This window comes from Colobus angolensis, unplaced genomic scaffold, assembly GCF_000951035.1.
Source record: "Colobus angolensis palliatus isolate OR3802 unplaced genomic scaffold, Cang.pa_1.0 Scaffold51, whole genome shotgun sequence".
Taxonomy (NCBI): domain Eukaryota; kingdom Metazoa; phylum Chordata; class Mammalia; order Primates; family Cercopithecidae; genus Colobus; species Colobus angolensis.
This window is the reverse complement of record NW_012118599.1, coordinates 6,388,086-6,413,403: the sequence shown is the minus strand read 5'-3', so window position 1 is coordinate 6,413,403 and position 25,318 is coordinate 6,388,086. Positions and strand designations below refer to the sequence as shown.

The window sequence follows — 25,318 nt, the reverse complement described above, 5'->3', positions numbered from 1 at the left end:
GAAATTGCATCGTAAGCTTTCGGAGAAACCCAACAGGTCACCTACCTTGCCGGGATTACACCACTATGCCGCGGTATTTTTTTTTTTTTTTTTTTTTTTTTTTTTTGAGCGCGCGTGTGTGTGGCGGCGGCGGCGGTGGCGGCGGCGGTGGCAGCCTCCGCTGTCTCTAATCTATATTGGACCGTTACGTTTAATTATAATCTGTCTTTCGGGGGAAGTTAAGGAAGGAAAGGGGAGAAAGTTCGTTATGACATCTGTCGCCAGGGAGGGCAACTCTCTGCCACGTTAAGAAACATTTGCCATAATGAGCGGGAAAACATAATCCTAATAATAAAAGGGAGGGGGGGCGGTGAGGAGAAAGAGACAGAGACGGAAAAAAGATTCTCAGAAAAGCAAAGAAAAGGGACTGATGGGGGAGAAGTAGGTGGACAAGGGGGATGGGGGAAACGCACCCATTTTGGAATGGGCTTATTCAAGGAAAGGGAAGCAGAAAAGAGGGAGTCGGATTCCCTCCCTCAAATGACTAAGGAAGGGAGGAAGTTGAACGATTTGCACACTGGATTTTTAAAAATATATGGACAATGATTTTGAGCAGCCCGGGCCGAACATCTCGGCATAGACAGGCGCAGAATTTCGATGCTGGGGTCTAGTTGGAGAGGCAAGGCGGCGCGGGCCAGCGCTCTTTTCGGGTGGACTCGTTCCTCTGCTACCGCGGCCCCGGAGTCAGTTGCAAACTTGGATCCCAACGCCAAGCTCCCTGCACAAGTTGGGCAGGGGCTGTGTGTGTGTCTGTGCGTGTATGTCTGTGTGTGTGTGTGCGTGTGTGGTGTCACCCGCACCTATATAGTGTGGGGGATTTTTTTCCGCTCTCTCGACTATGAGGACGAGGCCGCCCACCCCCAGTTCGCCTGTTTGCAAAGGCTCTCTGGTGAAGACGCTGAGACTTGGCTTCGGCTCGGCCCGAGTCTTAGGCGCTCGCTTTCCTTGGAGTGCCAGAGAAAGCTCCTGGCTCTGGGAGAGCGGCGCCTTGGTTGCAAAATGACAAACCTCAAGTTTTTCTGCTCTCCCTTTTCCCCCTCTTCCTTCCAGATACGTCACGACGGATCAAACAGCTACCGTTTGATGCAGCTTGGCTGTCTGGAGTCCGTAGCCAATTCCACTGTCGCCTATTCCTCCTCCTCTCCTTTAACTTACTCCACCACCGGCACCGAGTTTGCGTCCCCCTACTTCTCCACTAACCACCAGTACACCCCGCTCCACCACCAGTCCTTCCATTACGAGTTTCAGCACAGCCACCCGGCCGTCACCCCCGACGCCTACTCTCTGAACTCGCTCCACCACTCGCAACAGTACTACCAGCAGATCCACCACGGGGAGCCCACCGACTTTATTAACCTGCACAATGCGCGGGCGCTCAAGTCGTCCTGCCTGGACGAGCAGAGGCGGGAGCTGGGCTGCCTCGATGCCTACCGCCGCCACGACCTGTCCCTCATGAGCCATGGCTCTCAGTATGGAATGCACCCAGATCAAAGACTCCTGCCAGGGCCCAGCCTGGGGCTGGCCGCCGCGGGAGCAGACGACTTGCAGGTAAATAAGCATGCAGCGAATTTGTCTGCTCCCTCCCCTCTTTGCCCTCCCCCTCCCGCCCCATTAAGGCTCCGACTGTAAAGCGTCTCTCTCTTCTCTCTTCTCTCTCTCTCTCTCTCTCTCTCTCTCACACACACACACACACACACCCCACTTATGGAAAGTTATCAAAACAATTAGAGGAGGAGTGTGCCTGTTCTTTTCCTCTCATTGGATCCAGGCATTTCACCTGGACGCGAGGGAGTCAGGGCGGCTGCGGCCCTCAACCTTTGGTTTGTCCTCACAGAAGTCTTATGTGAATCAACATTTGTGACCCTGAGGGAATAAGGTACAGGAGATCGAGAAGTCTGGGGTTGGGCCAAATGGACTCAGAGTAAGACCCAATAAATTGATGACCAATCGTACCCTCAATCTCCGCACTTCACAGGGTCTTCCGAGGCGTCCCAGGTGTTTGTCTCAAACTGAGCTTGTGGAGATTTTACTACAAATAGGCTTGTTCTAAGAAAATTGTTGGGAGCAGAAGTTTCACCAAATTCACTAGATATCTATGGAAAGTAAAGAATCGCAAATGAAAATCTCAAAGGTCTACCCCAAGGAAATAATCTGCACAGTGCACTTTACCGGGGTGTAGGTTGAGTTCAATTCTCTCTGCCTGATGTGCACTCAAAACCTCAGCCCAGTTAGGTAATTTACAAGTTTATTTTTGCTCTTCAAGCCATTACATTTTATGTAAAATGCACCTCCTTAAAAAGACAAAAATGAGGCAATAAAGGTAGCGAAAGAGGGGAAAAATAAAGAAGAAAGGGAGGAAGGAGAAAAGGAAGGAAAGAAGAGAAAAAGAAGAAGGAAGGAAAGAAGGCAGGTATTCAGACACTGTGGAGGCTATCACTCAATCAGATGATCCCTCTTCTGTTTTATTTCTTAACACATGTTTGCACATTCTTTGCCAACAATAGAATTTATGAGTATGCAATTATGTTGCCATAGGCATATTTAAAACAAATGAGTCCATAAATACCCAGAAAAGAATTCAAAAGACCCGTATTTTTAGCTCCTTTTAGCTGAAAGTGCAGTTCTATCTGTGAGTTCCTACTTTTTCTGTCTGCATGAAGCTGGTCACCTTCTTCACACTCTCCAGGACAAATAGGGAAATATTCTAAGAACACAAGTTGGAGACGTAAGAGATCCCTTGTTGCGCACAGAAAATCTTTCCTCCTCATTTACCTTTGAGCAAGAGATTATTTTTAAATTAAAGTGAAAGCCCTTACAATTCCAACAAAGAGCCATAGCAGTAAGATCGGTACACAAGAAAAAAGATTTGGCTGCATAAACCTTGACTTTCTACATTTATATTCACAAAATAATTTTATACGCTCAGGGCATTTTTACATTTTTCACAAGGATCCCCTTATGTCTCAAGAGGGAAAAAATCTGCCATTCAATGCTTAGCTCAACTAAAACCTATTTACTCCTTTTAATAGCCGCGTCTGTTGCTGATTTTTTTGTATCTGTACAAATTTTTTTTCTGTGCTAGGCACAAAGCCGGGCATTTTTCAAAAGAGGGGATTAGAACATTTGCAAGCACTAGACAAAGAGCGAATCCCGTGCAAAAGGACACCGTAGTTTATCCCATTTTCGACTTAGTGCCATTCAACTGGTCATTTATGCAATGTCATCCGACCAAACAACATGTTTTACTTATGAGGGAAAAAAGTTTGTTAAGTGAAGAAACCAAGGTTCGTTTCTTCTAAGAAAATAAACATTGTAACCGTGCGCCAGAGAGTGGGAGGAAAAGTAGTTCACTGCCTTGGAGAGCTTTGAGACCGTTTATCATCTACATTTCAGATATTTTGAAACCTTTTCTTCAGCCTATCTCTTTTTCCATATACAAATGTCCCTTTTCTCTTTTATTACTCATATTGAAGCAAGATTACTCTTACTAAGGGACACACTCCAAGATACTAGAAGAAATATAGTACTGTGTGTGATATACGTTTATACCCTTACATAGATGTATCCATGTATGTATGTATCATAATATATATCCATCTTTATCTATCTAATCTATGAATGCTATGTAGCAAGTTTGTAAATCTGACAAGTTATTTTCTTCCACTGTTCTTGCACCAAGTTGGCAGAATGAAAAAGAAAGAGACATAGCTACTTCTAAAACAAGAAATGGGGAGGGAGTGTGTGGGAGAAACCCGTCTCTCTCCTTTTATTTCTTCCTTTTTAAAACATTCATCAGCATATGCCTCATTTCAAATGCAACAAATGTAAATATACTTTTCCCTGCACAGAATTTTAAGTGAAAGTCCAATGGTTTGGAGGGCGGTCTAAGTCTGCCTAACAGATGCAAACAGTCTTGTGGCTTCAGTTCCATCTTTGAGTCCCCTAAAAAGATTTGCTATGGCCAACAAAGGAAACTGTCACACCTTTTCCCATCACCGCTTTAATTTATGCTCAGTCTCCAAGTTTTTTTTTTTTCATATTGATTTGATAATCACTTTAAGGCAGAACATTTAAAATAAGAAAGAGCTCGTGAGTAAGTTGAAAAGGGGGGTCTTACAGGCCTGCCTCAATATGGTGAAAATGGGGAGGCGAAAGGGAGCCAGGGTTGTAAAGGTTGTTTTGTAAAGTGGGTTTTTATTATGCACCGACTCTCTCCGCATTTACTTAACTCTTCACGGGCTGTTGGGTAGGTTAACACCCTTCAAGCCCTCTTTCATGTCCAATACCTCGTTTGTTTGTAAAGGAAAATGAGCCTTTAACACATTTCGATTTGGGAAAAAAGAAAAGGACAGACAGGGAGAAATTTTTATTTTTCTTAATCAAAAATCAGCAAACCCTTTCCATCTCTCCAGCTCCAGGGATTCCTCAATCCATTAGGATCTTGAAGGTCTACAGTGAGTGAACCTGAAGGTTTTTCTTCCATAAGGTCCATTTTGGGTGGCATTATAGGATGTTCCTACAGTTGGGGTAAAACAGAACCTCTATAAGACATCCTGAATCCTGCATATGAAATAGTTCCTCTGTGTCCTCAAGAAACCCACAGTCCCAGACTTGACACTCTAGGTGTGATTTGCTCTACTCAGAAAGTGCTGAGTGTACACTGTCTGTATATGTGCTGTGTGTCTTGATGGGGACTCAAAGGGCTTCTCATTCTCTTATGCCAAGATGAAAGACTCCCAGGCACTTTGAAGTGTAATATTGTATGGTGATGTAAAATGTATACCTTAAGATTTATACAACTTGTAGATTGTGGTTTTTCTTGCAATTTTTAAAAAATTATGTTTGCTAGAAAGCTTGCTTCAGCTCAATGCTTGCTTTTAAATGTCTACTGAGACAGAGTTCAGAGATGGGCTAGTCTAAAAGACTTCACCTACATGGTCATATATGTGAGTATCCATTTAAGTAATGTTATTTCTGTTTCTTTTATTAAGGGCTCTGTGGAAGCCCAGTGTGGGCTTGTTCTCAATGGCCAAGGTGGAGTGATAAGAAGAGGTAAGTAACAAGTAATACCATGTTAACCCTAGACATTCTTCTCCTATCTGTGACTTTGTTTAGAAGATCTGGTTGTGCTCAGATTCCTTTTCTGATGATTAAGAAAACAATTATACTTAGTCAATTATTCTAGTCCAACACTGGCATATCCACATTTAAAAGCCTCCTTTCTTCCATTAAGGTTTGAACCCAGGCTGTGCCCAGAAGGCTTGTGATAGGAGATATTTGTTGCTCCTCATAGACCAGTAACAGAATCAAAGTTAGAGGCAGAAGGAAAGAAAAAAGAAAAAGGCAGAGAGAGAGAGAGAGAAAGAAAGAAAGAAAGAAAGAAAGAAAGAAAGAGAGAGAGAGAGAGAGAGAGAAAGAAAGAAAGAAAGAAAGAAAGAAAGAAAGAAAGAAAGAAAGAAAGAAAGAAAGAAAAAAAGAAAGAAAGAAGCTTCTCACAGTCCCTTCCCCCAGCACTAATACCACATCCTCAAGCAGAGTTTCTTTTTTAGCCCTAAATGTGCTAGCCACAGCCTGGGTGTTTGAGGTGATGGTGTTAGCTTGAGGCTTTGAAGGATTCTGTGAAAGGCTAGATCATTGAGGCTTTAGGGGAGGCTAATGAAACACCAATATTGTAGCTGCCCTTATTTTTCTAAGTGTCCAGAACATTTCTTTCTTTAAGGGAGGGTAGGAGGAGGAGGTGGTGTTAACTGTACTGGATAAAGCTTTCTTGTTCCCATCTGTTGAGGGAAACATCTGAATCCAGAGTTACCCATGGAGTTGGAAGGTGGGGGAAGGCAAGAGGAGAGGAGAGAGCTGTTGCTTTCAGTTCTGGCACTAAAGGGGGCTGCATCTCAGATGTTCCATTTTGACAAAAGGTTTTGAACTATCACGTTCTCAGGGCCTTGAGGCAGTGCAGATTTTGCTAGCTTCCCCTACTTAACTGTACCCAAAGCTTCTGAAGTTTATTTTCCTAGCAAGCTGAGTAACCCGAGCAGCACACAAGGCAAGCCCAGCTGTTATCCTAACTTCATACGAATTAATAAGATGTGGTCTATTCACCAAGACTAATTCCTGCTTCAGGACCACAGTTGTCTGCAGTAACAGAACACTAAAAACTGAGTCTCTTCTGATGGGACCAAATAAGTGTCCTTCAGCCCCTCTCCATCCCTTTGAAAGTTTCTTGAAAGATTTGCTTTTCTGGATAGAGAAATGTGCTGGTAGAAATCAGTGATTCTTTCATATTTAAACTGCAGATTTTACATCCCAATGTCCAATGTAAACTCCATTTAAACTGACGGGGAAAGAAAACAAAGGGTGCTTTCCCTTTGAAACTTGGGTATTGTTCTAGTGGATGTGGGTAGTTTACATTAAATTTAAAAGAGCTGCTCAACTCTTGTTGGTTCACCCTATCGAGATTAACACACACACACACACACACACACACACACACCACACACTAGTGGTATACCTCCACAAAGATTTTTTAAATGAGGAGTATTAAGCTTGCCATCCACGCTGGTACTCAGACATATTGAAATGGAATAAAATTGGCTCAAGACTGATGAATATTGAATGCACGCTGTTGGAGGAGGCAAAAAAAATTTACACGGTGAACAGGGGACCAGGTGAGATGTGCTGATCAGGGGTCTGTTGGGACGGGTAAAAATAAGGTGAGGCAAGAGCACTCAGGGCGCGTAGAGACGTCGGTGGTGCTGAAGGACAGCGCCACTAATTAGGTACGGGAGCTCGCTTCTCCCACAGTCGGCCTTTCGCTACTGCAGTTTTGCATTCAGTTCCACACTTATACGAAGATTACCCTCTCATATGCTTGGAAACTGCATCTGAGCATAAGATATCTGACAGAGGGTGGAATTACTTGAGGCTGAGGAGGGAGCTGGAGAGGAAGAGGCTTTGGAATCAATTGAATTTCTGGGGAGAGATGTACTGGACACCCTCTCACCCCCTCACACAATTCCCAAGAAAGGCCAAAGCTCTTAAGTATCTCCAAAATGTTAGCTACTTTATCAGAGTCACAGAAATTATCCTCCTTAGGTGATGCTTTATTATTCCTGTAGAATTCGGTCCCTATGCTTTTCACCTAAAAATCGTCGTTGAATCTGCTACTTGAAACCAAATATTGATATCATATGAGAAGAGTGAAGCTACAGAGAGAGAGGGAATGTAACTTGGGGTTTACATCTGTCTTGTGTGACTAAACCCCCCTTCGTAGGAATTCAGATTTTAGCTGCTGAGTTTATTCCATTTCCACGTGTCTTAGAGAAAGGCCAGTTAACCTAGATGACCCGTGGAAAGGAGGGTGTGTGTCTATACGTGCCTGTTTACTCTGAAACAATCAATGTTCATGACAATTTACAAGTGGGTAGCAAGAAAATGTATTCCCAAAAGAGGGTGTATATTTTGCTGCAGCCTGCCCAGCCCCTCATCTCAGAACTTCCTTTTACAAAACCCTAAAGAAGCCTATTTTCTCAACTGTCATGATAGTACCCAGGACCCCTATATCAACAGCTCAGACTATTTGTGTTCATCAAAAATCAGGAAGACATTAACTCAAGTGCTCTACTATACTGCAATACTTCATATAACCCGATATTGTCTAACAGCTGAGATAAAATTGTATTTCTTTTCCAGGTCATGCTTTACAGATGACCCACCACATAAAACATAGTTTATTGCGAAGCACAACATTTCACCATTTTCTCTCTTCTGCTAAGTTCCCGAATCAATTTACATTTCTAATGGTTTCTAGAATGTACTATGGGAGGAAAAAAAAAAGATTCCACTTTCAAAGACCCCAAATGGTGTTCTTGAAGAAATGTAGGTGCCTATGTACTTTACATGAGTTAATCACGGACATTGTCCTGGTTTGCAGTGGCGTGGAGGGCTCGGACGTTCTCAGTTGTTCTTTACATTTGGTGACTTCAACTTGTAAAGAACAAAATAGCGTCGCCCTGACTCACTTTGTTAAGTGGCAATTACATTATTTTAGCCTGTAATGAGGGCCCGATAGCCAAAGACTTCGTGGAAGAGGGGGCAGCAGCGAGGTAATTACCACCTAGATAAAATATTTGCCACCGCCTCGGAGGTGCAGCTCCCTGCGCGCTCACTCTCGGTTAATGGTGTGCGCGATTTTGCCCGCAGCTCCGCCACTCCAACCATCAGAACCAATAATCTTTACTTTACCCTGTGCTCGCGTATCGATAGCTTCTTTCGCCTCGGGCGTAGGCTTTGATATGTTAATATTACTGAGTAGCAAATTCTGCAGAGATCATATTAATGTTGTACGTACAGAGTGGAGCTTTGCCTTCGTTGAATATTCAGATACCGGGTTTCAAAAGGCATCTCTTGAAGAAATGAGGCTTCTATTTACAGGAGTCGTCTGTGTTTTTAATCATTAAAAAAAAAGAAAAACCCACTCTTTTTTCCCCCCTGAATCTTCTGAGGCTCCCTTATGGCCCCCTCCCCTTTGTCAGACACCGGTCCCTTTCATTTCTTGCTCTGAGTATTTAATAATAAGTGAACAATGTTGATGACGATGGTGATTATGAAGCTCATAATAAATGGATCCATATTGGAATCGCAGGGTGGGGGTTCAAGTGGATAGTGGCTGTGGACCTCAGAAGTGGGCTAGATGAGAAGAACTAGCTTTTCCTTACGTGGGTGGAAAGTAACATTTTGGCCCTGGTCTCTTTCGTGAAATCGGGATGGCAACTAAAAAGGGCGGGGGGGGCGGGGGGCGGGAGAGGAAAAAAATGAAAAAAGTGGAGAGGGGAAGCGTCCTTTTTTCGCTTTGTGATCATTCTGCCTTGCAGCCCCAGGCTAATTTCAGAAGCTTAAATACTGCCATAGCCTCTGGGCCACGCGAAGAGGGAGCGGACCCGGCCATGGGCAGGCAGGAGCGCTTTCCTGATTGCCCGTGGCTACACAAAATACAAACTACTTTGAATCAAAACATTTTGGGGGAATTAATATGATCTGAACTCTGCACGTTTTAAGAGAGTTTGAGTTTGTCAGATCGCTTAGAGGTGACTGGCACGCCAAGGCAAAGGCATTTACGCCGCGGTATAAACATTGTCAGATCTGATTTAATTTCTTTAAAAAAAAAATGCTTCCTTGAAATGGAACCTTAGCTTCAATTGCCCAGTCTGCCAATAACAGAGTAGAAGGACCTGACCGCTTTTCCGTTTTGCCGGCCTCAAGGCCGGCAGCAGGCTGCTTGGCAGGAGGACGCGGTTTCCTCTGCTTCTCTGGGTTTCAAGAAGGCGCAGAGCCTAGGAATCCGGGTTGGAGAAAACCGTTGGCTCTTTCAGCAGCTCCTGAAGGAGTACAATTGGAGGATGATGGGAAGCTTTGCCCTTCTTCCTTTGTCCGTACTCTTCGGATTCCAGATGGACTACCTGGAATCTCTACTCTGGCTAGCCAAAACTCATCTCTATGGTTCATCCATTATGGGTGAAGATAGAGCCGGAGATACACCTCAAGCCTCGCCTGCCTCCTTGGTCCCCAGTGCAGATTCTGCAGGTTTGAAATTCAGTCTCCTTTATATGAAATCTAAAACTCTTGTACCAAAGCATCCAGAGGCATGATTTGTTGGAAATCTTTTTGGGGGTTGGGGGTTGCAGAGGGGAAGAACAGCCTACAGCCTTTTCTCTAATTTCTTTAACTGCTTTGAAAATCAACAGAAGCCAAAACACTTTCTGCACTGGGGAATGGGGATTAATCTCCCCCCCCCATCCCCACCATACGCACACCCTAATATACACCATTACACACCTACCACATTAAAACAGCCAGTCTCTTCACGCACACCTCTCTTTCTTTTGTTCTGCCTAAAATCTACAAAAAAAGAAGCTCATTCGGCCCTGGTAATCCAGCTACATCTGTAATGTTATACCCTTCCCCCAAACAGCACAATTCGTTCCTGACACATCATCAAAGGCCTACTTGATTCCAATTAAGTCCGCATCCTTTGCTGTTTGATTACAATTAATATCCGCTGCCGTGGGGGAGGGGTAACATGGGGGAGGAGGGTTAGGAAGGGTGAGAGGCTAGAGGGGAAGCAGCCGAGAATAATTCTACCCACGCAACTCACAGGTGCACCTCGCAGAAATGCAACTGCAGAACAAACAGGGACAGGAAACTCTTGTAATCGCTTACACATTTTTAATGTGTCAGAAAAAAAGGAGCGATCACTGGAGATGAAGAAGGGGAGAAGAAAAATCCCTGCCGTTTGTATTTCTTTCATTTGAATTGTAAACATCTGTTTGGCTGTAAGGCGAACAGAACATTTATTTTGCTCTCAAGATTTGGTCTAATTATGTCAACACCGACGCTACGACGAGTGGGGCGGCGCTGTGGCTTTGGAGAGGATGCGCGCACCGGCCCAGCGCCCGGAAGCCCTCTAGGAAGTATTGATCGCACCTGCAGAGCGCGCGGGGCCTCTCGCCACAGCCGGGTGCGTTCTGAGAGGGGGGAGGCGCGGAGGCCGTGCGTGTGGCTCAGAGGCAGATTTAGAGGCTCCAGGGACTCGTGGCTCCTTGGAGACAGCCGCCGCTGTTTCCTCTGCCCTAATAGCCTGGGATAAGAAGAGAAAAAGCTCACCCAGGCGCCGGCGCTTGCCTTTCCCATCCAGTTGCAGCACAGACGGTGGCGGTGTGTGTGTGTGTTGGGGAGAGCGGGGTGTAGGGGGATTGTCTTGTCCTACTCCGCAGTTCACACCCTGCAACGGGGTCGTTGTTTAAAAAAAATAAAAATGACGGGGTTGGGTGGCCTATAATCAGGTTGCCAAGGGTGTGTACATCCATTTCCCATTGCACCTCCTTACAAGGTGGGGAGATAAGTAGAGCAAGTGTGAGCGTCTTCATTGTTTAGATGGACGGACTGAGACCCAGAGTCATTCGCTCAAAGTTTCATGAGTCGCTAGTTGGTCAAATTCTTACTCGTAGACCAGTACTCTTTCCACTGCTCCACACTGTCTGCAGACACTTGTCCAGACGTCCCCAGCTATGCCAAGACAGCGAAGGTAGAGCCACTCCATGCTTCTTCAAACCGAATAAGATCTAACAACATATGGCAGCTGGAGGATCTGCATCCATGTATTTTGTGCCTAGTTTTGTCACACCTGAGCCGAAAGTCTCTGGCTGACTTCTTCCTGCAGCTATGGCAAAAGTTATCCCTTTTATGAAAGCCATGTCCTAGGCAAAGGACCTTGAGTAGATAGTTTCTGATTTCTTACCGCTCTTACCACAGCTACCCATCAGAATTTGCAGCATCACTGAAAATAGAGAGCCCTATCTCCAAATTCCAAGTTTAAAAATAGTGAACTTTGTGAAAGTATTGCTTCTGTGAACTGTATATGGAAAAGGGATGAACTCTGGGGAAGTTCTGCATGAATACACTGGCTATAGAATCAAAGAGATTCCTAATTGGGATGCTGACTCTAGAAAGATTATCACATAATTTCAGTAAGAGCTGACATGTGACACAAGCACCATGAGGAAGTTCAACTAGTAACACTGGGGATGACTACTGTAAATGACTTGGTGTGGGCCAATGTTTCACAACATTCTTCTTTGAGATCTCATCATTACCATCTGTAGTCTGGATTCCCTTAAAGAAGTATCACTCCTTCAGTATCTTCAATCTAGAGACAAAACCCTGGTGATATTGACCTATTACTTTCTTCCACCTCTCTAAAGAATAAATCACTGATAAGAAAGATATCAGGTTCCCCATGTTGCTGTAAACTCTACAAGTTGCCAAATCTTTAGCCAAGACTAGAGAGTTCCCCAAGGCTGCAGCAATGCCAAGTATCAAAGCAACAGAAATTCCCTTTAAAGATGCTGTGACATAAAAAATAAAAGACTCTATAGTTGATGGCTAATCCTGAATACAAAATAAATCCTTCAGGCAATTTGTGTGTGCATAAAGCATACTCTTAATATGCAGCTTGTGTAACTTACCTAATAAATGTCTACTCGAGCATAAGCCAGAAGCCCAACCTAGATGTAGGAGAGGGAGACTCTGGGCCCAGGGAATTGGCACGTGGGTGGGTAGCAGACTCAGTGGTTTCCCTGGGAGCAGCTGGTTTTCAACACATAAGGTTCACTTTGCCAAAAGTCTTCCAGTTGGGGAGAGCCTGATCTAACAAATTCTTTTAAAAATGATAATCATCTATATCTCCCTAAATTAGGTTTCTAATCCGCTGAAGATTAGTAAAGATAAGAAAGTTCTAAAATTGTATTATTCCCTACCCTTAGCATCCAAGCAAATAATTCATACGTATACTCAAATGCTCTGTTCTCTCACTCATCATAAACTTGAAGCTAACTGGCAACTGGGTGAGATTCCTTGTGTCCTCATTTGTATATTGGCTAGTTTGCAAGACAGGAAAGTTTATGTAAGAATATAAATTTACTTATGATTCATAGTGACTGTGAGTAGAGATCCATTTTTAGAAGAGGGCTATGTGAATTTTGCATAAAGACATTGATTTCTGTTTGTTTAATATATTTGGTTTAGACTTATCTAATTCCTAAAATAATCAGGATCATAATTCTCACAGTATGACTCTAAAATACGGATTCATTAATACCTACCTTGCTTTCCTGTTCATCTCAAATTTTAAGAAGTCATCTAAGAATTTGTTTTTGAAATACATTTTGCATCTGTAAGTACAGAGTGAAACTGATAACAAAAGTGAAATCGTAGTTTTAGGTCCAGGAATCTGGGGCAAATTTTTATTATTGTATTTTGGCTTTAAACTCACTAAGAATATGAACAGGGGGAAATCACAGGAGAATTTGATTTTAGCTCCTAAAGCAGGTGTTTACGTGGTTTGCTGTTGTATTGGCTACAAGTTTGATGTCAAGAAATGGATTTTAATTTGACAATTGAGATTATGAACTCTTAGATTTCTAACTGAGAACAGGTTTTCAGGCACTAGCATGGAGGTTTTGGCAGAGTGCACAGGACCCAACTTCTAGCCTGAAAATGGTTGGCTACCCTGACATTCCCACTGTTTACTCTCCTGGTTTTTGTTGGTTTGTTGTTGTTGCTTTTGGAGGGGCTTTAGAATGCTTAGGGAGAAAGACCTTGGTCTCCAGCACTTGCAGGAAAAACTTGGGTAACCAAAAGACAGTCAGGAAGAATTCCAGAAGGTACAGGGGTAGAAATATTTTAAGAGTGGGGCAAGGTTAACTTTTTCTGTCTCCTCAGGTTTGGGATCCCTTTGCCTTTTAAAATGTCCTCCCAGGTTCTTTTGCAACCCAGCCCAGGGAAAATACCAGAATCTGAATGCCAGAATTTCTACCACCAATGTAACATTCCATATGTGCTAGTTAGTAAATGAGGGTAGGAGATACCTGGGAGGCAAGTGGTAAGTCCTAGTTCAGTGCTTCTCAAACTTTAATGACCACATGAATCATCTGGGGCTCTCATTAAAACGCAGATTCTGACTCAAAAAGTTTGGAGGTGTGTCTGAGATTTTGCGCTTCTAAAATGCTGAGAAGTAAAAATATTTTAGACAATGCTCTTCTACCCATTTTTCTTCCCCCACCTACTTTTTTAAAACCTCTTTTCTCTCGTAGAACTTGTCCCTTTTCTGGATATGGGTCGTAAGATTGCCCCTAACTGAAGAAGTAAAAACATGATCAAAAAGCCAACTTTGAATTTGCCTCAGACCCTTAAAAACTCTGCCTTCAGATTGCTTAATGCATGAGGCAGTTTTGGATTACGGAACTGTATAGACACCATGCTAGCGGGGTGGACATTGGCTCCAAAGTCTTGCTGTGGGGGAGGAACTGGACAGTGGGAAATGCTTCTCAGAGATGATCACCTTTGGATCCTCAAGTCCTCTTCAGTTCTTGTTGACTGCCTGAGGATAGGGAACATATACTGTTGTTCCTGGAGGAGATTGAAGCTCAGGGGGCTTTCTGGAGCTTGGAGACAGAAAGCTTCTGTTCCAGGAACCCCAGCATGGCAAATTGCCTTGATGATTTTGCTACTGACAATTATATATTTTTCTCCCTAATAGTAATAATGACAATGAAAATTACATCAATATTATTGTCAGCTAACATTTAATAATTATTAAATTATTAATAATAATTAATTACTGTGTTCTAGGTATTTTGCTAATGTTGAGGGCTGGCATACAGTAGAGGTATTTAACCTACCATCACCTGTATGGATTGGAAATTTTCAATGAGTAACTGGTTTTTAGCAGTACCTGGGAGTGGGTGACTATGGTGCCTTTAATTGACAGACGGATGAGGAAAATATGGCAGTTTTCAAACACTTTGGAAAAGACAGTAATTGTGGATAAAACGTTTCCATCCATTGTGTACATTGTGCATCTGTGTGTGTACATCAACACACACAACCATGTATAAGTAATACCTACTCCTTGTGAACTTAACTATTGGAATTCAGGTTTTTAATTAATTGAAGTGTTTCTTAGTATGAATGTTGCCAAAATTAACACTGGTGAGGCAGTCTACACTCCATAGGATGCCAATGTTTCCTAACAATTGTACACTCACAGACATCTTCACAAACATTGAAAAGACACGACCCTGAGTAGTATTTGAAAGAACATTCAGAGCAGCTCTCTGTGATGATTTGGGGGATATATAAGTACAACTGTTAGCATGTATTCCCAAATCCAGTACAGTCTTTTGATGTTAACTGCCTCTCATGCAGTTAGCTTCTTTCACTGTCACTAACATGTGCTATACTTTTTTCTCTCAAGGTGGCACCTGTGTGGTCAACCCCACAGACTTATTTTGCTCTGTCCCTGGCCGTTTGTCCCTTCTTAGTTCTACTTCCAAATACAAGGTGACCATTGCTGAGGTAAAGAGGCGCCTCTCCCCACCTGAGTGCCTCAATGCTTCACTCTTGGGAGGCATTTTGAGAAGGTAAGACAAAGCTGTATTCTGGCACAGAATTTCTAACTGATACCATACCCTCAATCCTTAGTCATAATGTCTCCATCTGATAGTGTATTCCCCATGTGGTCAAGTCATCTCATAATTTTCATCAGAATGTGAATTTTCAAAACCTAGTTTTTGGTTGTTTTTATACAGAGCAAAATCGAAGAATGGGGGCCGCTGCCTGAGAGAGAAATTGGATAGGCTTGGCTTAAACTTACCAGCAGGAAGACGGAAAGCAGCTAATGTCACCCTCCTCACTTCCTTGGTCGAAGGTATGACTTCTCAGTTTAGCAAAATAATGCTGGAAGGTTGGCATGTCTTTGAAACTCAGGTTTGTTAGATTACGCTGTTTTATTTTTGTCTGTACCATTAAGCAAGTCAGTTAACAGTTAAGGTAAATTTCCTAAATTATCTTGACAGTGATGATTCAATTAGACTTAATGTAAGATTTAGATAATTCATAAAATATCATTTAATTTACTAATCTTGGTAGTAATAGGAAATAAGACAATGGAAGTTTTGGGTACTTCTCCAAATAGCCTCTAAGTAACAGCAACATGAAATTGGCAGTGCTCTTGTCATTTGCATTATTGTTTATTTTAGAGTTTAAGTAAATCTAACTTAACTCATTTGTAATTCAGTACAACATGATCTACAGGAGAAATAACCCTTTATTAAGAGTTCACAGGGGTCTAGGCATGATACTGAGACTGAAAGCGTACTGTATTAATCCTAGTAGACCTCTCTAAAGACATGGTGAACTTTTATGGCTGTAAGGGTGGATAAGCTCAGCTCAGTTGGAGAGAGGTTGAGGTTAACCAGTAGTATAGAAAGAGAAATGGAAATAAATGTATTCCCAGAAGTTGTTTTTTATCCAACTTACCTTTTCCTTTTTTTCTCCTATTAAGGTCTAAACTTTACATATTCTTATTCAATCTTCTTTTAAGGAGAGGTATTATTGAAAGTTTTTTTTTTTTTAATTGTGGGGAACTTTTTGAATGTCAAAGGAAAGTTCTTTCATCATGCAGAATTCTATTGTTTAAAATATAAAAGGCAGAGGACTTTTGCCAAGTCTCACCTTGAACATACCTGTGTTACTTCATGCATTTGTTATTTGCCTATATGGCACTGTAGGAAGTAATGAGTGAAACACAAAACCAAATATCTATAATTTTTTCAGATTTTCAGTATGTAGCATTTACCGTACAACATTGAGAAGTAGTGTGTTCTTGACATTTGTCTTGGCAGAATTGTTTTGGTGATTTTGTTCTTAACAGCCATCTTTGCTGTGTTCCCTGATAGTAGTCATGATAATAACAACCACAACAATAATATTATTGACAACTGACATTTACTGTGTTACTATTACCATGTTCTAGGTCTTGTGCTGTGTTTGCCTGTGTGTGCTGGTACCAAAGGCTGGCATATGGTAGATGGCTGTAACCTATCATACACCCACACTGGGGAAGAGCAAAGTAGAAAAAAAAATGACTAATGGGTTGATTCCAAAGGGAGACAGATTTCTACTCATTTTAAGTAAAAATGTGGGTAAAATTATAGTTATCATTGTTTAAAAATACAAAAAAACACTTGCTCGGGATAATAGAGGGGATTCAAGAATCATATGGATGGTAGGACTTGAGTAGTCCTCAAATCCAACTCCACAGTAGAGTCAATTGAAAAGGTTTCTTACAAAGTGCCTGGGTCTCATCCCCAAATCAACTGAAACTCATTCTGTGGGGATGGCTTAGGCATCTAAAGTTTTTAAAACTCCCCAGGTGATTCTGATGTATAATGATGTTTAAATATCATTGATTTCATTGTTCCTTGGAATCCTTTTCACTACCCAGGATGATTGTTTATGAATGCTCATGAAATTTCTAACTGGTGTGAAAATTATCAATCCCAGTAAAGACTTTTCTCCATGCTGTCTATGAAAGTGCTGGTCAGTACAAAACGAAAGAGCCACAAAAAGTATGTTCACAATTCTTACTGATTTTTATGGTGGCCAAGAGCACTGGAATATCCTGTGTGGGAATCATCAATCTGTATTAGCAGCAAGGGTGCAGGTCAAATACGTGGAATCCTAGGATGATCTCTGGAGTCTTACCATCCTATTCTTTCAGCATACCTCTCCTATCCCAAAAATGCCTGACTTGTGTTCTATTCCTGTGGCCTCTGCTCACAGATAGCTATCAGCCTTGGCTAATGAAACAAGATTTTATCCCTTTGAGGAGCATCTTATCTTAATTGTGTGCTTTTGAAATCCCCAGTATCTTCAGGTATGGAGAAATAAATCTTTCATTATTGAATTCCAGGCACATTGATGAAACCTGAGAAAACAGATTTAGACTCAAATAGACCTTTTGCATCCCTCCACTCCCCACCTAGTAAGAACTCTCAAACCCACTTTCATACACACACACACACACACACACACACTCTTTAAAGTTTTAGTGCTTATGTGCAATATTCTCTGACATTTTAATTTGATCACATATTTTGTGTTCTCTTCTAATGTTCATTGTAAAGCCACTAAATTTATTTCACAACTCACTGTCGAGTCATGAGTCATGACCTACAGTTTTTAAAATTATGAGTTATACTGGGATATGAGGAGAACCTAATCTTTGATGTACAAGGACATTATATCTAAATTGAAATAGGCTTCATTATAACCCTGAGTTGACAAGGACAGTGACTTCATTGTTGATGACTCTCTTTTATATTTTTATCCTCATATTTTGGTTGGGTTGGTGGTAACAGCTGATTACTCCTTTCCAGCCAGCAAGATGCCATGTTCTGAACTAGGTCATGTCCCCTGGAACCCTGCAGACAGTATTAGGTGTATACAGAATAATCGTGACCCAACTCTGATTCATCAGACCTCCTGGGACGTTGAAATCGTTGATGTTTATCAGCATTTTTGGCAACTTGATCCAACATGGGTCTAATGTTTGTTCCATTCGTACAGTTTTACTCCTGTGTGAATTTCACCATACTTACCATTTCATGTTTATAAATTCTTGAATTGACTGTGATTTTGGTAATGTTTTCCCCCTCAATCAAATATTTTTCAAGAGCCAGAAACTTTTTAGACATTTTCATTTTCAAAAATTCAAAAACTAGGTTTCTAGTGTCTAAAACAGTCCATTGGCTTTCTTATACGGCCTTTCTATGGTCTTGTGGGAAAGGATATTACTATTTCTTTCATCATTTTTAAACTGAAATCTTTCCTTTATCTTCTGGATTTTCTACATTAACTTATATGTGCATTTTAGTTACCAATAGGTAGTAACTTAGCTTTTCTTAACTATCTCTTGAAACTGTTGCTTGAAATTGTTATAGTCTAGCCATGACCGGATGAGTTTCTCAAACATCCTGATGACCCAATACATTACTGGGGTTCAATTATACCCCTCCATTTTGGTATAATATTGGGCATAGGAGAAAAAAAATATCTAATTGATTGTATTCCTCATAGAGCATACTTAGAAATAAATCTCCTGAAGGTTAAACTTCTATGACTTTGCAGTACTTGACTCTGCCTCTTTCTCGGGAAGATTTGAATACAGCCTTGACATTGTTGATATTTTTATGGAATACCAATGAAGGAATAGTATGTGGGGACCCTGGAAGGCTTTCCACACAGAGATGATGTAATCTTTGTGAAGAGCCAATAAATGAACAATAAGGTGCCTTATGACGGGGATTCAAATTAGCAAATGGACATTTGTTTTTCGAAAACAACACTTGTTACTGACATAACAGGTTTCATTAGCATATCCCTAGCTTTCTATGCTTGCCTTTGGTTTTCACTTTTGAAAAATTATTTTAGAAATCATTTTTCCTATATTCCTTTTAAATGGAGTCACTTTATGAATAGCTCCTAGCATTGTTTTCAAAGCCCACATATTAGTCATTATTTTTAGAAATCATTTTAGGGATATATAAGACAGGGTTATTTGATGCAAATTTATACTATATTCCAATAATTCACAGCTTTTCTGTTACAAATATTATTATACCTACCAACAAATGGGATGAAGAACTTCTGACTGACTGAATGTTTTTCCACCTGATAAAGTGTTTGAAAAGTGAATGTTTTCGTAAGGCAGATATTTAGACTGGGGATTTTGGAGGGTCTACATAACATAGATATATTTTATTCTGAATGAGATAGAAATATTTAAATTGAGTCCCATGAAAGTAATACCACATTTAACTTTTTTTTCTAACCCATATGTCTTCATCTAAGTGGTTTAAATCTATAGGTAATAATTAGGTATAACTCCTTGTATGCTGTTTTATTACAAGTCTCTTCTTTCAATTTTCCTTTGCTAATTACATTGCTCTCATCCATTCTAGTATCCATAATATCAGAAAGATGTCAGTCTCTGAAAAATACAGTGGCTTGGATTTGCTTAACTGATCTTCTTGAAGAGACATTGGAATAATTTTACTCTTCAAGGGTGGAAATAATTCTCTTCTAGAGTAGAAATTATTCTATCTCGAAAACATTCAAGGAATTTGACTAATATTAACACCCTTGTTATATGTTTATTACTCTTGAATTGGCAACTTCTGTGGATGCCTCCTCCATATTTTACTTCAGAAGAATGTTTGCAGAAATGGTGGTTATTCAAATAAATACAAGGAGTCAATGATCTTGTCATTCCTGCATATCACTCCCTTCTTACCTAGGATGTTCCAAGATGAATGACATTGTAGAGTATTACCAAGAGGAAATTCCGTCTGCTTGAGTGGTGTGCTTCCTGGGACAGTTTTGCTGCATTTGCAAAAGCTTGTATAACTTTCTCAGGCAACACTCAGGGTTCTGAAAGTACAGATTATTTAAGCTCGTAAATACAAATACCTTGAGCTGAAATTTGTTATGATAGAAGATCAAATTCTCTCTCTCTGTGTGTGTGTGTGTGTGTGTGTGTGTCTGTTTATATTTAAACAGTGTGGGACAATGAAGGGTATAAATATGTATCAGCAAAAGAAAGGAAACCAGTTTCAAATATTGTGTATGATCTCCATCAATCTTTCTCAGTTTAAATCCTTGGTAACTGTTGCTCTTCTCTTTCATTTCAAAATATATACTCTCAGACCCTATCCTGGACATCTTAGCTCATGTAAATTAGTTGTTTTGTGCCACTTTGAAAATCTATTAACCCTTTGCCTGGTATTCCCCCTACCACCTCTTATCCTCAGAATAATATCATTTTTGAAGTAGGGCCTGACTTTGGACTGGTTGCTTAACCTAGATGAGCTTCATTTTCCTAATTCATAAATAAAGACCATCATATCTATACTGATGACGTTAATGCCAGCTGTTATAACAGTTCCCAAAATTTCTGTGGCTTAACATAATAGAAGCTAATTTCTCACTCATCACAGTCTGATGTGAATGTTCGTTATCAGGGATCTTTTTTAATGTCAGTGTCTCATTCTGAGACCCAGGGACCCAGAATTCTTCCATCCATAGCTTACTCTGCCTAAGTCTTAGGAGTCCTATTCATTTCTCTCACAGATGAGGAAAGGCATGATGGTGAAAGTATACTGCTTCTTATCCACTCTAGCCAGGAAATTACCCAGTTACTACTACCTCACATTCTATAAGAACTAGTCACGTGATCACACCTTATTATGAGGATGACAGTGGGATATGCTAGAAAATGTAATCTGTAGCTGGGCAGAGTCTTCTCAGAAACAACTCTATCATATACAAAGAAAAGATAAAAATTGCATGGTCTAGCACCCGTATCTACCACAACATCTGCCCTATGTCTCTTTTGTAGGATCAACTACATTCACATAGATTAAACATTTGCACAATAGGCCCCTCATAGAGCCACTAAATAAAAATTAGTACATGTGTCCTAGTTTTCTTTCTCCTAAATAACAGTGCTGCTTAATAGTGAAATTTACTAAAAGTCATAAAACTTAAGCCCTGTAGTAAAATTAAGAGTGAGTAGTCTAAGCACTAGAGCATAGTAGCTTAGAGCGTGGTTTCTGGAGTCAAACAAACTTGTCTGAACTCACTTCTACACTTGCTGTAAGGGAAGACACATAATCTGTCTGAGCATAAGTGTCCTTATTTATAAGGCAGTGTTAAAAAATAACACCTTTCTCTTAAGATTGTTGCAAGGGTTAAATCAGAATGTTTGCAAAGCACTTACCATGATACCCAGCCTAAAATCATTGCTTAATAAATTTCAGTTATCATTATTCTCAAATGACAAAACTAAAAGCAAGGTGAGAATAGCTGTTCTGCACAGGATTACACAATTGGGCGCAGCAAGGATGAGAACCCAGATCTTCTGGTTTGCAGCATCATGGCATATTTTCCATTTGGATTTATGTTTGTGGCACATATCATGAAAAGTTTCATTGCTGAGTTACTTCTGAATTTAACTAAAGTAAAACTCAGGGATAGAAAAAAGATTATCAGTTTTTGAGCCTATTTTTCACATTAGATTGGTCCTCCCCTCCTGCTAGGAACCCTGGACAAGTTTCTTGAACTTCTTGTGTCCAGGCTTCAAAAACTTTGTCCACCAGTACAGGGTTTTTAAAACCCGATGAACCTTCTGCTTCTATTTAATCCATCAAAGTTAGGGGGACATTAAATCTTGGTTTAATCTCTTCTGGAATAATTATGAGTAGTATCCATTGTACTTTTTTAAAGGATGCCAATTCAGTAAGTTATTAGTTACAAGATTCCCCTACAAAACCTTTTTATTCCAGTCTGGCCAAACTGCCAAAAGGCAGTAGAAAGAAATCCTGCCACTTGGTGGTATTTCCCTTCTGCCTTTAATCTTGAGCCTAAATTATTGCATTCCAAGGAAACAAGGGAAAACAACCGATTTGTCAATGAACACTTTCCTACAGATAAGATCTACCAAAAAAGTTTTCTTGATGTGATTGGTCTATGACTTTGAAAGGAAGTATCTTTGACTACATGAGACTTGTAGGCTTGAAAACCGGAATCATTTTGCCAATTATTAAGGATAACATCTGTTTAGGGAATGCTTATCGTAAGTCATTCTTCTCATAGAATTTAGAACAAAGCTAATATTCTCATTGCTCTCACACAGGTACCAACAATGGGCTTTTTTTTGGGTGGTGGTGGTGAGATATGAAACTAAAAGTCATATGAAACTTGAGGAACTCATGGACCTCATTTCCCAAGTAACTCCTTCACTGGCCTTCTCCTAATACTACATTTCCAAATTAGTCTCACCTTTGGGAGAAAGGTTTTCAACTTTCTTCTAAAAGTGCATTTGATATGAAAATTATAGTGAGTTGACCTCTTGAATTAATAGCTCTAATTGATGTTCACTTTAATCAGACAGTCTCACCTGGAAAAACTCTGCTGTTCCCTTTTACATACACACATCCTGGCACTCACAGTATCTTCTTGGAGACAGTGTTTTCTCCAAGGAAACATATTTTTTAGACTATTAGATTTTGTATCACCCATAAATGTCTTATTCTAAGCACAGAATAATTTCTTTCTAGGAGACTCTGCTTTGGCAATTGGTAATTAGGTAATAGAACTTATTGTTATCTATTATCTAGAAACTTACATTTATCAGTATTCAAAAATTGGTCTCAATGAACCTGAAATAGTATCACACAATATTATGGATAAATCTATACTGTCTTAGAGTATATCTTTTACAATTATTTGCAAACTTTCTAATATCACCCCCCTGGGCTGCATTTTAAGATTTCATTCATTTCTGGGGGGAAAGGTATTTGCGTGTAGAGGCAGAAGGAATAGGATACTATACATATGTCATTATGTCTGACTATGTGCTTGGGTGTCCATAATCTCCTGTTCCTACTCATGGTGACTGTGCCACATAAAGACAAATATAGCCAAACCAATTTGCCTCATTTTTCTCTTGCCACCTTTGATCTAGCTCATTATTCACTCTTGCACATAGTGATGCTCACTAAAAAGACGTTTGAATTGTCTTCCTAGTGTCTTTCTTTTTTCTGTGATTCTTCCTTTCAAAACTTAATGGATCAAATAATGCTTTTTTTTCCTTTTTCTTTTCTTTTTGTTTTTTTTTAAAGAGACAGAGTCTTAAGAGCTCTGTTTTCCAGACTGGAGTGTAGTGGTGTGAACACAGCTCACTACAGCGTCTACCTTCTAGACTCAAGGGGTCTTCCTGCCTCAGCCTCCTGAGTAGCTGAGACCACAGGCATGTGCCACCATGCCTGGCTAATTTTGGATTTTTTGGTAGAGATGGAGATATCACTTTTTTGCCCAGGCTGGCCTGGTTCAAGTGACCCTCTGCCTTGGCCTCCCACAGGCTGGATTATAGGAATGAGCTGTGACCCCCATTGCTTACATTTATTGAAATTTGTAGGTATTCCAATCAAATTGCAGCCTGTAATTATTCTTAGTGATGGCTAACTTTTATTGGATAACATTGAAAGACTTGGAATTACCAATGTTCCATCTAAAATAAATAATTGAGTTTAGAATTAAATCTTTCTAAGAATAAGGCAAAGAGTAATTTTACTTTTTGAATAATATGTTTAAATAAATAGATAGTTCAGGATTCAAAGTTACAGAAAAGTATTCAGTAAAATACTTCCTTTTCACTCTGTTCCCCATTCAGTTCCCCTCTCAGGAGAAAATAAATGTTATTAGTTGATCTTTTTTCTTCCAAGGATATATGTGTGTACCTCTTTTATTCATTTTTAAAACAAATTATAGCATTCTGTAGACACTATTTTGCAATTAATTTTTTCACAGTTTATCTTTGTGTTCATTCTTTTTTTTTCAGCACTTACAAGTTGTTTGTTCTTTTAAACACTAGCAGTATTTCACTGAATGAATGTATTGCAATTTATTTTACCAGTCCTCTTCTGAATATCATTTAGGTGTTTTCAGTCTTTCGCTATTACAAATAGTGCTTCAATGAAGAACCTCAAACTTATATAAATAGTTCCACAGATATGCAAGTACATATCTTCAATAAATGTCTAAGAATGGCGTTGCAGGGTCAGAAGATAATTTGCATTTATAGTTTTGATTGATTATTGGCAGATTCTTCTTAATAGTGGTTGCCAATTTGTAATCCTATTAGCAATGAGGGTAGAAAGCATTGACATTATAGTATTTTCCTGTACTCTAAATTAAACAGGAGACTATCTTTTTTTTATCTTTGCTAGTTTGATTGACTAGAAAAAAAAAAACCTCTATTATGAAGGAGACTGAGAATATTCTTGGACTTTTATGAGCTTTCCTATTTACTTATTTTGTATTTATGGAGCAATTTTTTGTACTTTCCTTATTTGTAAGTTTTCAGGAAAATTGGCTTATTACATCTTAGTATGTCTTTCATATGACATACTTTCATTTTTCAGTTGGCTGTTATGGGTTTTTGTTTATTTGTTTTGTTTATTGAGGTCTTTGCATGCAGAACTTTTTTACATTAATATAATTATATTCTCATATTTTATTTCATGGCTTTTAGTTTCAATTGCAACACTGTAAAAGGCCTTTTTAATTCCAAGATCATAAAAAAAACATGTTATCTTCTAATTACTATGTGGTTTCATTTTTTTATGTTTAAATCTATGATCCACCTGGACTTTGTTTCATGGCTAAATGTATGCTATAGATTCAGTTTTATTTGTTTTTTTCCAAGTGGCCACTTTGTTGGCTTACCACTTTCTATTGATAATCTACCTTTTCCTGACTAACTTTAAGTGCAAGCTTCATCTTATATTAAATCCACCTATACAAATATGCTTTTCCAATAGGCTGAAGTCTTTCTTTCCCTAACAATGCTATCTCTACTTCTACTACCACATTTTCTCTTTTGTCTGTAGCGTTCATACCATATTAGCCAAATAAGGGAGGGCTCATCATGCAAGCACTCATCCAGACAGAGGCTCTTACAGTTTCATATCAACTCGCTAGTGGCTGCTTTCACTTTTGTATAAGTCATAGAATCCTCATGTTTTTGGAAGATGTACAGTTCATCCTCACCTAGTGCTTTCTCTTTATCTTAGTACAGTGGTTTCTCAACTCTGGTTTGAGAGAATTACTTTAGGAGCATTCAAAAACTGCAGATGCCCTGGCACCAGAGATTAATTGATATGGGGTGAAACACATTTTTTAAAGCAAGTTTCTAGGTTATGGGAGTAGCAAGGGTTGAGAAAGCCTGCCTTCAAGTATAGTCTATTTTATTAAATGGCTCCACTGATAGAGGGATATACTCTATTTTTCTATTTTTCATAGGTTTTTTCTGTATATATTT

The 25,318-nt window shown here is 40.0% G+C and overlaps 1 protein-coding gene across 1 annotated transcript in view; it reads left to right on the top strand.

Moving 5' to 3' along the window:
* TFAP2D (transcription factor AP-2 delta (activating enhancer binding protein 2 delta)) overlaps positions 1-25,318 on the top strand; it is a 63,174-nt gene that overhangs the window by 631 nt on the left and 37,225 nt on the right. The window contains exons 2-5 of the mRNA XM_011960248.1: positions 1,090-1,587; positions 5,031-5,091; positions 14,849-15,014; positions 15,183-15,301. Of these exons, the coding sequence (XP_011815638.1) occupies positions 1,090-1,587; positions 5,031-5,091; positions 14,849-15,014; positions 15,183-15,301 (844 nt within the window). The remainder of the gene's footprint in view (positions 1-1,089; positions 1,588-5,030; positions 5,092-14,848; positions 15,015-15,182; positions 15,302-25,318) is intronic.